This window comes from Pholcus phalangioides, unplaced genomic scaffold (genome assembly GCF_987345545.1).
Source record: "Pholcus phalangioides strain wild (caught in Gottingen) unplaced genomic scaffold, Ppha-v1.0 ptg000013l_1, whole genome shotgun sequence".
NCBI lineage: Eukaryota > Metazoa > Arthropoda > Arachnida > Araneae > Pholcidae > Pholcus > Pholcus phalangioides.
In genome coordinates this window covers 36,676,841-36,688,922 of record NW_028301606.1, presented here as the reverse complement: position 1 = coordinate 36,688,922, position 12,082 = coordinate 36,676,841, and the positions used below count along the sequence as shown (strand labels likewise).

General features: G+C 38.6%; 1 protein-coding gene across 1 annotated transcript; it reads right to left on the bottom strand.

The window, feature by feature from the left end:
- Window positions 1–2,932: 2,932 nt before the first annotated feature.
- Window positions 2,933–10,222, bottom strand: LOC149079033 (uncharacterized). The gene is made up of 3 exons (XM_089240531.1): window positions 10,122–10,222; window positions 8,441–8,486; window positions 2,933–3,645 (listed from the first exon to the last, which is right to left on the bottom strand). Exons 2-3 carry the CDS (start codon window positions 8,469–8,471, stop codon window positions 3,017–3,019), a joined length of 660 nt encoding a protein of 219 aa, XP_089096657.1. The 5' UTR covers window positions 8,472–8,486; window positions 10,122–10,222; the 3' UTR covers window positions 2,933–3,016.
- Window positions 10,223–12,082: the final 1,860 nt, after the last annotated feature.

The following is a 12,082-nucleotide window of genomic DNA, read 5'->3' as shown; positions in this document are numbered from 1 at the left end:
TAAACACGGGGGTGTGAGAAATACGAGTATTACGCTGTAAAGTTGAAGAAAAGTAACAACTTGAAAACTACAAACAATATAGATGCATCAGCGTCAAATTACAAGATTATTTTAACAAATACTTATAATTCTAACACGGTGGCTCTCAAACTGTGGTTCGCGTACCCCTGGACGGATGAGTAACTATATATTCGTGAACGCGAAAAATCATCGGCAGTGGCGGTAAAAATGAGTAAAGTAATAAAAAAGTGCAAAAAATGAACGGAGTTAAACATAGATCATAACACAATACGAAATCGGGGGGTACACAATTTTCCTACGCATTTCGAAGGTTACGCACACCTGCGCATTTATAGAAGTAAGCAAGCCTCCTACGCATTTAAAGAGGGAGTGCACGCCTTGAATTTTCATTTCTAGGGTCCCCATAAAGCACGCTTTTATGCATATCTTGTGGTACACCAACCTCTCACGTATTCCAACGGGGTACTTGAAGCTCAAAAAGATGGGGATCACCAGTTTTACGTGACTTTTATCATAATAATATAGTAATTTAATGATTTGAATAGATGTTTTAATTGAATATATTATTGAATAAAATAGTTGTTTTCATTTAAAAGTTTAAAAAATGGCTAATAAAAATAACTTACGCACAGAGATACTAATAAAAGCATACACACATGTAAAATGAGCTAGTAAATCATTAACCTAGGCAACGATGGACGTATCGGTGGAGAGCGAAGGTATGAATGCCTGTATATTATCGAAGGGCTACTTGCTGATCAGTATGGAAAATATTTATGGACATCTCTACAGCAATAGCGATAGAATAATATAGCTATACAGTGACGTGAAAATTTTCTTCTCGAATTTTCGATGACGTAGTACATACATATACTCCGTCTATTGCACATGCTTCTTATAAACTTTCCTCTGAATAAAAATTTTATACGAACAGTGTACCGAATATTTACTGTCGGTTGGCTGACCATATTTGCTCGATCAAAAATACGGGATATTCGGCTTCCAGATACAGGACAATGCCAATTATCGCCAAAAATGATGTCAAATATAGGGAAAGTTGCCAATTGTTACTAAAATCACAAAAACGTCACCAACGTCCGCGGAAAATAAAGTACTACTGCAAATTGCAGTGAATTAAAAAAAAAGGAAAAATTCATATTTGATGAATATTCTTATTTGTACGTATGTAATTTGTGAGTAAATCATCGTAATGTAATTTGTGAGTTAAGAAGATAATTTTAATCGTTGATTCGAAAAATAAAAAAGTTAAGTTGGCTTCGTTGAAAATACGTGAAAAACCGGGACATTTTTGCAAAAAAGTCGGGAGGACCAAAAAAAAAATCCAGGACTGTCCCGGGAAATACGGGACGTATGGTCACTGCAATTGCCAGGGATACATGTTTGAATAGGTATCGGGCATCGCGTGTGTAACACATTCAGTGCTGCCATCTTGCCATCTTTTTTCTAAGTTGCAAGTGATAAAGTAACAAGTTCATTTCTGTGGTTGTCGAATGTATATTTTTTGTTTGTGTGTTGTGGATTCACTGCTGTTAGTAGAGACGATTTTTTCAATAACGGGAAGTGGGCTTCATTAGAGAATCAACATTGCAACATATTTAAGGGAAGCGGGTTAACAAGGGGGGTAAATCACGTTTTACCATTTATCCTGTTCCCCCCCCCCCTACATTTCTTAGTTTTTTCAATTCAAATATCTCAGCAAATATTTCTCTTTAAAACGTGGGGTTTTTTTTTTGCCTCATTAGATGCAGGGCAACAACTTCCCAATTCGGTTTTTGAGCACAGGGTGTTTGGTTGTGTAAAAAATTATTATTTCTTTTATTTTAATAACTCCACAATGACTTGTAATATGAATGTCGTATCTGAGGTGTACACGTTATTTGGATACTTTTTCTAAGCGGAAGTATTGCCTCTTGGATCAACAGCTCGCCATTAATTTGTGGTGCGTGCTGTTAGCTATGCATCCTGTATAACGATATTTTTTCCCTTAAAGTAGTGAAATTCGCTGTTGCGGATAATTAGGAAACTGCGATGAACGCTTAACCACCTTCGAGAAAATTTAGCATATCTCCACGCACCTGAATCGGACATGAATATCAATGGCGTAGCAATAGAATTACCATAATTTCAGAATGAAATTGGATCTTCTGTGACAGTTTTTGATAATAGGCGATTACAGATTTTGGATAATTTGATTTTGCAGAAAAAATCCTATGGTGACACCACCTCTTATGAGGATATCTGGATTGATTTAATGGTGAGCTGCAAGCGCCTAGAGATTGGCGAAGTGTGAAATTGCATTGTCGCCAAAATCTAATAAAATGCTCAGTTCGACAAACGCCGATTTCACAGAGATGGCTGTGAATTTCTCTTAAACTAGAATACCTGTAGGCCCTCCCAAAAGCTGACGGAATGGACAAATTTTCGGTAAGTTTGACCGATTATAACCAAAAGGGTGTTTGCAAAGTTGGCGATTAAGGATTTTGGTGGCAATTTCATTTTGGAATTCGCCAATCTTTCGGCGCTTGTAGCTTGCCATTAAATCCAGGTATTCCGATGAAAATGGTGTTATCGTATAGAATTTTTCAGCTCTTTCCAAAATTTGGATCTAAGCGCATATTTATTATGTACTTAGTTTGCGTATAGATCTTTCAGAGACTTAAAAAATTTGGGTTTTTTTTAGACTTGACGCATTTTTCTTCAACGCCCATTATCATTCCCTGCTATATAATGTAATAGCCACCATATTATTCGAAAACTGTTAGAGATACGACCGGGTTGCTAAGGTGTTTTGCGTTTCACTTGGGCTTGTCTATCATCCCCTTTCGTTCATCAGATTAGGTGTATAGTTTACCCCTTATAATCTGTACTGTATGTTGAATCCTTGAAAATATAAAAACTCAGAAGCTTATAAAAACATAATGCATCTTTTTATTGAGAATCATCGTAATTGTGGAAACACGATGCGTCATTTCAGTTACCACGGGAACGCGACACGCGCAAATGCCTGATTCAAGACGTACTGGAAATCTTGATTGATGTTCTCGACGATTATTTTACGCGTCTGTTTCTTAAAGTCGTCTTCGAAACCTTTCAGGTGTCTGTTCAGAGTTCCGAGACCCGAAAATTCTACTTTCTCCATTTCTCCGATTTTGGTGGTACGGAAATTCCTGATCAGAGGAATAGGATTTCTTTTGAAACTCTCGACTTCCAGATAAACTTCAGACGCTGCCGTTTCACCCACTGCCGAAATGGATACCGTTGGAAGCTTGCCGTACTTCAGTTTTCCGACATATTCGATAGACAGGCGGTTCAAGGAAATCGTGCAGTTGATGAACACTCGGTCGATTATCATCATTGGTCCGAAGCATTCCCCTACCCTTTGGGCTTTGGACAGACCGTAAAGTTTACCATCCATGTATCGTACGTGCCCTTTAACTCTTCCGACGACTGCCATTTTGTCCTCGAATTCCATCTGAAAATCGGGTACGACATTTGGGTCTAAGGATCTAGACCTCGATTCGTATTGAAGAGCTGTAGAAAGCACAGTGTCTACATAAGAGCTGGCTGAATGTAATGGAGTAGACAGCGTCGAGACGAGACAACCTGTAAATAAAAATTTTCATTGCAATTGAAAAAAGAAAAGAGTTCCAAATTGTCAAATGAGATTCGATATTTCATTGACCATGCATGACATCTCACAATTTTATTGAGATTCGAATGCATAAAATTTTGAAATACATCATATGATTCAACTTATTATAAGCACCAGTTTTACTTAGAACGTTCATTTTTAAAATTATAATTTTTTTGATGAAATTTATTTCGTATACACCTCGAAGCGAAAACGTATTAAGAATTTTAAACCCTGCTATATAGGCTGTTCGATAAATTTGGAGGGATTAAAAAAAAATTATAAAAATGAACAAATTGACACCAGTTTGTGCTCGTAGACTTTTCGAAGAGTTGGTTTTTTTTTGAGACAAGAGAAATTCTCACCGGTAAGGTAACGCCACGTTAATAAAGTACACGAAGTGCATCTAGATTACGCCGGAAGTATTCGTTTGAGAATGTAAAAATAACACAAATGTTCGATGTGTCCACCACCGCATGCGATAAAATCATTGGACTTGCGAACAGCATGTCGTAGTCAACAGCAGAGATCTCGCGGCGTATGACATCTTTAAGCTCACAAAGAAAGGATCCCAAGGTGACGTAATCTAAAAGTTTTCAAAAAATTGCCACTAATTCTACTCATTTGAATATGCTCAAAAATATAAAAAAAATCCGGCGGAATTATTACTGGTCAACTTCAAAAAAGAAAAAGTAACTATCTATATTTCGAACGCCAATAAAAGCCAAGAAAGAATTTTAAAAATCCCCTAATCCTAGTGTTCTTCAGACAGCATGTGTACAAGTACAGCACAGGCAAAGAGGGGGGAAAAGGAGAAATGATTAGTTCTGGGACAGAGAAGCTGAAGGAAAGAAAAGAAAGTTTTTTATAGTTATCAGCAAAAACAAAGAAGCGCAATCGGCGATGAGTAGCCAACCGTTATCATTTTAATAATTTTTTGCGGCTTTCATAATTGCATTCCTCCGCCGCTAATTTTTGTTCTCACGTGTTTCTATTCTAGGTGAGATGCAAAAAAAAAATGTACTTAAATTTTTTCATAATTTTTTGCGGACATTTTGAGACCCTTTCCTTTTCAGACAAAGTTTGGACAAAGTCCATCCACCGTGTGTGAGTAAGGCCAGGATTACACTATAAAAGTTTAATAAAAGATCTTTTACGAAACTTGAAAAAACAACCGATAAGCATATTGGTTACATTCGCTCGAATGTAATCGATGCGCTCATTTTGTTGTTTTTTTCAAGTTTTATAAATGCGGAATGCGGAATGCGAGAATTTTGTGCCGAGTCCTGCCCTCAGGGCTATTGCAGCGGCTTACAAAAGGCCTGGCAGCTAAGTGTCAATGGGCCAAGAAATAAATTTCTTGACCCAAGGGCCATGGTCAAAGTTGGGTAGAATCCGCTAGTGAAATTTAAATTTCGTAATTTTTTGCAGAGTTGCACAAAAGTGCCGGGGGAGAGAATTTAGTGAACAATGCGACAGGAATATGCGTCGTGGTAAATTTTGAAGAGTGGATCTGTATCTCGGAATTAAAAAGAAAATTAATTCCGGAGCTGAGTAATGCCGTCACAACCCCATGTTGTTAGTCGTTTTAGTGAAGAGATAATAGCTGGTGAAGAAAGCCGGAGAGACTGGTCTTCTGTGATTGGACCGCTGGATGGAGCCCTTGGATTGGCTGGACCTCTCTGCAATCTAGGATCTGAAAATAAAGAAAATAGAAGACAAAGTTCCTAGACGATAGGGAAAAGTTGGTTAGAAAATAAATTAAATGTTAGTTAAAAATGAAAGTTTTTTTTTTTTTTTTTTTTTTTTTAGAATTATTAAGTTTTTTTTGAAGAGATTTTTGGGTTTTTGGAAAGAGGATACCAGGAAAATAAAGGAAGAGAGATAACTCAGAGTAGGCCTAAGTTATCTCTAACGACCATCGGTTCTTTAGCATCTCGGCTTGTTGAAAGAAAGCTCGGAGTTCCTCGAGAGCAATGCCGTCTATTACTTTGTCCGCTGCCAGGTTGCGAATAATAGATGTTACGTCCGTGATGACTGCGGCTAGATTTCTCGAGTCACTTTTCTTGTGAGCCGGTGAGACGGGATTTGTGGGCGAGCCTGGCGGCCGGCTGGCCGGAGGAGGTCCCGTGGTCCTAAGGCCGGGGGGTTCGTTGGTGAGGACCGCTGGCGTTGGTCTTACTTTGGCTTCCTGAAAAAGTTCAAATTTTTTTAGCACCACGTGCGGGAGCACGGACTTCGCTGGAGGCCGGTTGCTCCTGGAGAAGGTAATGGTGGGAATGATCTTTTTGCCTTTGATGTTGGGTCTAACTTTTTTTTTTTTCTGAAGCTGGTGTTCAATGAAGACCGGGCATTTCCTGTAGCTGGCTGGGTGCGGACCAGAGCACAGAGCGCACTCCGGTGGATCAGATCCCCGCACCTTGCGGCATAGGCCCGGATCGTGAGATTCCGTACACTTGACGCATCTGAAAGGCAGAGTGCAGGAGGCCGCAAAGTGCGAGAATCCAAGGCACCGGTGACACTGGAAGGAATGAAAGTTTTTGATGAATCGTTCCACAGTGACATCAAGATGGTGAAGAGATCTTAACTGGAAAATTTTTCTGTTTTCCTCGTTCTTTGGGAGTGAGATTTTCCAGACACCCGATTTCGTGTGCTTGGATTTCCTAAAAAGTTCAATTTTTTTTGTAGTGAAACCCAAGGTTTCTAGAGCTGATTTGATGTCTTGAGCACGGGCCTGTTTTTCAAGTCCTCGGAGGAGGATCGAGAAAAGACTGGATCTTTTTTCTTTGGGCTGCACTATTTGCCCTTCCTTTCGAAGCCAGTCCCGTGCCAAGAGTAGGTCATTTTCGGACTGAAAAAGAATTTCAATCTGATTATCTGAAATGGAAGCAGAAAAAGAGTCGGCACAAATTCTCGTAAGGTGAATGTCTGTACCAATCCAATTTCCTGTACTTTCAATGGAGATGGACCATTTCTTCAGCGTTGAATTTGATTGGCTGTTGCATTCGGCTTGACCAATAGGATTCGTTGGGTCATCTGAGACGGGGATATCGCATCCGGGTGAGCTAGAAGAAGCTGACGCAGGATCTCCAGTTACAGGAACAGCGGATGCCATGTGTCCTTCAGAAGTAGCATACGGGACAGGACTAGTCTCATCCCGTCGCTCTTCTGGTTCCGTCGGAGATTTTCCCACCGCTTCTTGGATGGTTGGAGACTGCTCAGCGATTACCTCGAGTGCCAAAGGATTAGCACTCGGATCGGGAGATCTGAAAAGACAGGAATTGACCTCGTGCGGAGCAGGCTGAGTCTGGTCCGTGAGGATTTGTGGCGATGCTTCGTCTTCGTAGAGGATGCATTTAGACCCCTCAAGGTCCTTGAGTTTGACTACCAGGTCCTTGCAGTAGCTATGATTGGATTGATCAATGACAAATTCAATGAATTGCCGTTCAAGTTCACAGCGGATCTCTTTGTTGGCCCATAACTTAGTGTCCTTGGAATGATCACCCAGTAGGTTTACTGCCTGGCACTGGAGATGCGGGTCATCTGCTACCTCCTCACGAGTACGGAGATTCCAGTTCCGCCGAGTAGAGTCTACTTCCGCGAAGTATTTCATCCACTCGATTGAATGCTTAGAAAAGGCACCATGGTGTAGATAACACTGGTATTTCTTTGCGGGAGCAGGCGCTGGCATGGGAGCGGCTTGCCTCGGCTTCTTTTTGGACCTTGCCATGTCAGGTTACCTAAAAGAAAGCTGGAAGTAAAAAGAAATGGCTCCCTAGACGGAGCGAGCAAAAACACGTCTGTCCCCTACGAGAGCTGGGGCGATGTGATTTGAAAATCATGTGTTGATGTGTTGTTTTTGAAGTTTTATAAAATAAGTTTTACTAAACTTTTATAGTGTGATCCCGGCTTAAGACGCCTTGAAACACTAGCGGGCTCATCCAATTCGGAAGAACCAGTTTTTTTTTCAATGTGAGGTCAACGTGACGTCTGATCGTTAAAAGAAAAACTACATAGAGGACAACTATTGGCTGTAGCGATAATACTGACGTCACAATGTGCAGTAATGGTGGTTGACGTCGGGCCTGCATCTTTTCAGTACCTTCATGTCTGAGCTAAAAGATGTCATATCCCGTGAGATCTCTGTTATCGACAGCGAAATCCTGTACGCAAGTGTAAATGATTTTTTTCACGCGATATTTTAAAAATATATAGAAATACAAATACAAGGCCACAAAACAGGCAAAATGCCCAACGAGGAGGCCTGAGAAAAAGATGCCCATAACAAGTATGGATGTCGTATATTACTAAAATACAGCAACCCAACAAAAATTGCAATTACAAACAATATGAATTACAAAACATGATGAAATATAAGAATAATTATGGTTGTCTAACTCTAAGTATGGATAACTTCTCAATTCACCCCAACATGTTTATCGTATTTCTTTTATAGAGGTTATCCTGACATATGGTGGTGGACGCGTATGAGCATTTGTGTTGTTTATACATTCTTAAGTGTAAACGAAGGCTTGCTCAATAACCTAGTCCTGGATGCATTTCATGTATTTTGCTGATGTATTGCTACCAACCATTGAGAATTTTAATTACTTCTTTTTCTCAGAAAAGAAAATTGGGCTCTTTGGCAAGTCAAAGGGTGTAAACCGCACCTTATTACGTCAATTTGTTGGTTATTTATGATTTTTTTTTAAATTCCATCCACATTTATGAGGACAGCCTGTATACAGACTAACAACTGGAAATTACCTGAAAAGAATAAAAAGACGAGGAAGAACATTCTTCTCAGGAAAATCTATAGAAATGAAAAACAATCGGTTAGTCAATGAAGTTAATAAGTATGGAATAGAAAGTTTTTAATAAATTTAAGATAAAATGTATATAATTCAGAGTAATTGATACAATTCTGAATTCAAACATCACGTGATTTTGAAATCATACGCACAGAAAACTCTTTGTAATAAAAGTTACAAAATTTTATACAGTACAGTGAATAGGATACGTTAAATTTTTGAAGATAAAACTTGACAAGTTGCGTCTTGGGAAGATAACAGTTGAAAAACAGTCGGTTTCTATGATTATGTTTGTTTCAAACAAATCGCTTTGATCGCTACTCAACGATGTTTTCTTGGAATAAAACTAACTGCACTTTAATTTCGATGATGCACTATATAAAACAGATACACTACACTTTAAAACGGATATTTTCCTCCAAATATTCGTTTTATAGTGGAATAGTAAATCCAACGGGGTATATGTAACGATTAATGACACTAATGGTTAATCAAAGACATTAATGACACAATGAAAGCGAAATTAATAATTAATTAACGATAATTAATTTTTAAACTGAATTTTCTCCGGAGTTTTTGTAATTAACTGCTGTTAACTGCAATATTTGATTAGTTTTGACATAACAAAAACGAATACAACGGAATTTTGTAGCGATTAACTAGCATTATTACTAATCGTTAATTAGCTACGATATAATAAAAGTGGGATCGCTAATTTATCGCCAATTAGTTAATAAGCTATAATTAACGATTATAATATATATATAACGGAGTTTTTTTGTAACGATTAATTATCGTTTTGTAATCGTTCATTATTTATGACATAATAAAAGCGAACTCGTTAATTAATTATACTCGATTAATTAGCGATGCCACAAGGGGATGGCGGGACCTTATGTCCATATAAAGATAAGCACTGTAGTGAGAGCTGTGGCCGCTCCCTACGGTTGCGGTATACGTATTCCCGTCTCGCCACGTTCGTGGTTGGGGGAAGACCTAAACACCTCCTACTAGTAGTGCGACAGTGATAGTATACGTCTTGGAGAACAGTACGGAAGAACTGATATTAAAACGTGATAATATACGAATGAAATAACCACCAGTGAATTATGACTATTCATTAATAAGTGTCAGAAAATAATTAGTTCATGTTGACTAATTGATTCATTTAAAATGAGCTTCTACTATTAAGAGTAAATTAATTAATTAAGTATAGAGGTTAATAAAAGAATTCGTTAATTATTAAATTATAACTATTAAATAATTATAACTAGCGACTCGTAATTAGGTTGTATACGAATTTTGTTGTCATATGAATTTTAAAGAGATTGAATAAACTGCACTCAAGTTTGTCTGATATATCCACTTTGCACTCAAATGTAAGCGCGAAGTATCCGCTTTTGAGTGCAAAGTATTCGAATTGTAGTTTCATGTGAAAAGTGCAAAGTATTCGAATTCAAGTGCACTTAATATTAACCCGTTTCTTTTCAACCACTTCACGTACAAGCTTTTCGCAAAAATTTGGATTATCTCTATTCGATTAATCGACGCAATCTGGTAATCTCATCCTAGAATATATCATCCATGAATCAAGTCAGTTGCAATGCTGAAAAATTTAAATCTGAAAAACCACTTACTGACAACACGAAACGTGGAGAAACTAATCACTACACCCTCTAGGACCAATCTCGATTCACTTATCGTTGGTTTGCGGTAAAATGTCACAAATATGTTCACTATCTTGGCGATTTTGTCATCGTAAGTGTACGTGTTGGTTATCTTCTTTTGTTGTGCGGTATTATGAAATCGATCATTTTTGACAAACGATAATTTTATTTATCATCATGCGTTTGGTGCACGAATATATAGCTTGTATATTAAAAGTAACCGAAAGATGACTGCACAAAATGACTGAAGCGTCAATGAACATCTCTTGGAATTTTTCATGATGCGTCCGGCTCTGCTTTTCTATAATAACTCGATTGACTTATTTGTAGTCATTCTCGCGCGTGGTCTTCAAGAGGAGTTCCGAATGATCTTTTATTTGTATTTAAAGTTTTTAATGCATGCATGTACAGCGACGTATTTACGGGGGGGGGGAGGCAAGTTCAGAGGGGCGGCAAATTTGAGGACTGATTGGCCAAGAAAATTAGTAGAATGGAAGAAGGATCGCAAAATTTGTATAACCCTCGATAAATTCGTCTCTGTCCAGACAGCTGGAGTCTAGGTCAGTGGGTGACCAAAAGAGGGGGGCCTAGAGAGTTTAGAAGCACGTGAGTAAGCAAAAGAGTGACTTAGAACGTGTGCAAGCTTGTGAATGACCAAAACGGTGCTCTAGAGTGAGTGCAAGCATGTGAATTCCCAAATGAATGACCTAAAGAATGTGTAAACGTTTAAATGATCAGAAGAGTTACCCAGCAAGAAACCATGTCAGTAAGCAATCAAAAGTGTGGCCTAGCGAGGATGTGAGTGGCCAAAACAATGTGCAACTATGTGAATGATTAAAAGAGTGACTTAAAGAGTGTGAGTAACCACGAGCTTCGCACGGAGGCTTTCTGCTATAGAAGGTATTGGCATGGGAGTGACCAAACGAGTGACTTAGAAACAAGTAAACTTGCAGGAGTGGAGAGAGACCAAGCGCGTTATAGTACAGGGTGATGATTTCTAGGAAAGAGTAGTCAGGAAGATTAGACTGGAATGGGAGAAGGGCGGCCAAATTCGTGTAGCCCGCAAGCGATAAAACTATAAATGTGCCTCTGTACATATTTCAATTTTGTGTTGAAACATATCTCAATGTCATTTTACATTCACGTCTGATTTAGTTTTACCAGCTAAGGAACTGCCATGCCCAAGTGGCATGGTGGTAAGATGCTCGTCTACCATCGTAAAGGTTGTTGTCAGGGTCCCGGGTTCGAACCCAAGGGAGGATATAGATAAGATATTTTCCCTAACGACCTCGAGGCGACCACCGGTGGACAGCGCCTTCGCTTCCAACCCATCTCACTAATGGCAGTAAATTGCGATATATAGCGATATGGCCAGAGTTGGTGTTTGGTGAAGTAGCTAAGAAACTGCAAATCCTTATGTTAGAGGATCTTGTAATTTTTAGCACTTTCAAAAAAGTCTCAAAGCTATGCTATGGTAGATATATCATTAAAATCATTGAATTTATTTCGAATTTAGTATACATATTTTTGGTGGTACATGCTATGCTTCGCCAGCCCAATGTTCTCCTTGAAAGTCAGATCATTTTTTGCAAATTTTCAAACATCAAGGAAAAAATGTTATATTAATACATTGCCCGATTGATCAAATAGCATGACATCAATGGAATCGAATAAAAATTAGTTCAAAAATAAAGAAAACTATTCAGTTCATCAAATGAGGCAAAATATATGTCTCGTAAAGCATTCCGATTTCCCGTATCAAGGAGATTGTTTGTTATAGATTGTTTGGATAGATTGTTTCCTTATTTTCCTACCGGAATAGCTTTCAGGGGTCAAATGGAACACCTTGGCAAGCCGCATTTGATCCACGGGTCAGAGCTTGTGCATCAACTTTCCCTTCCCTCCCCTCCTGTGTTCCCATGTCAAAGTAT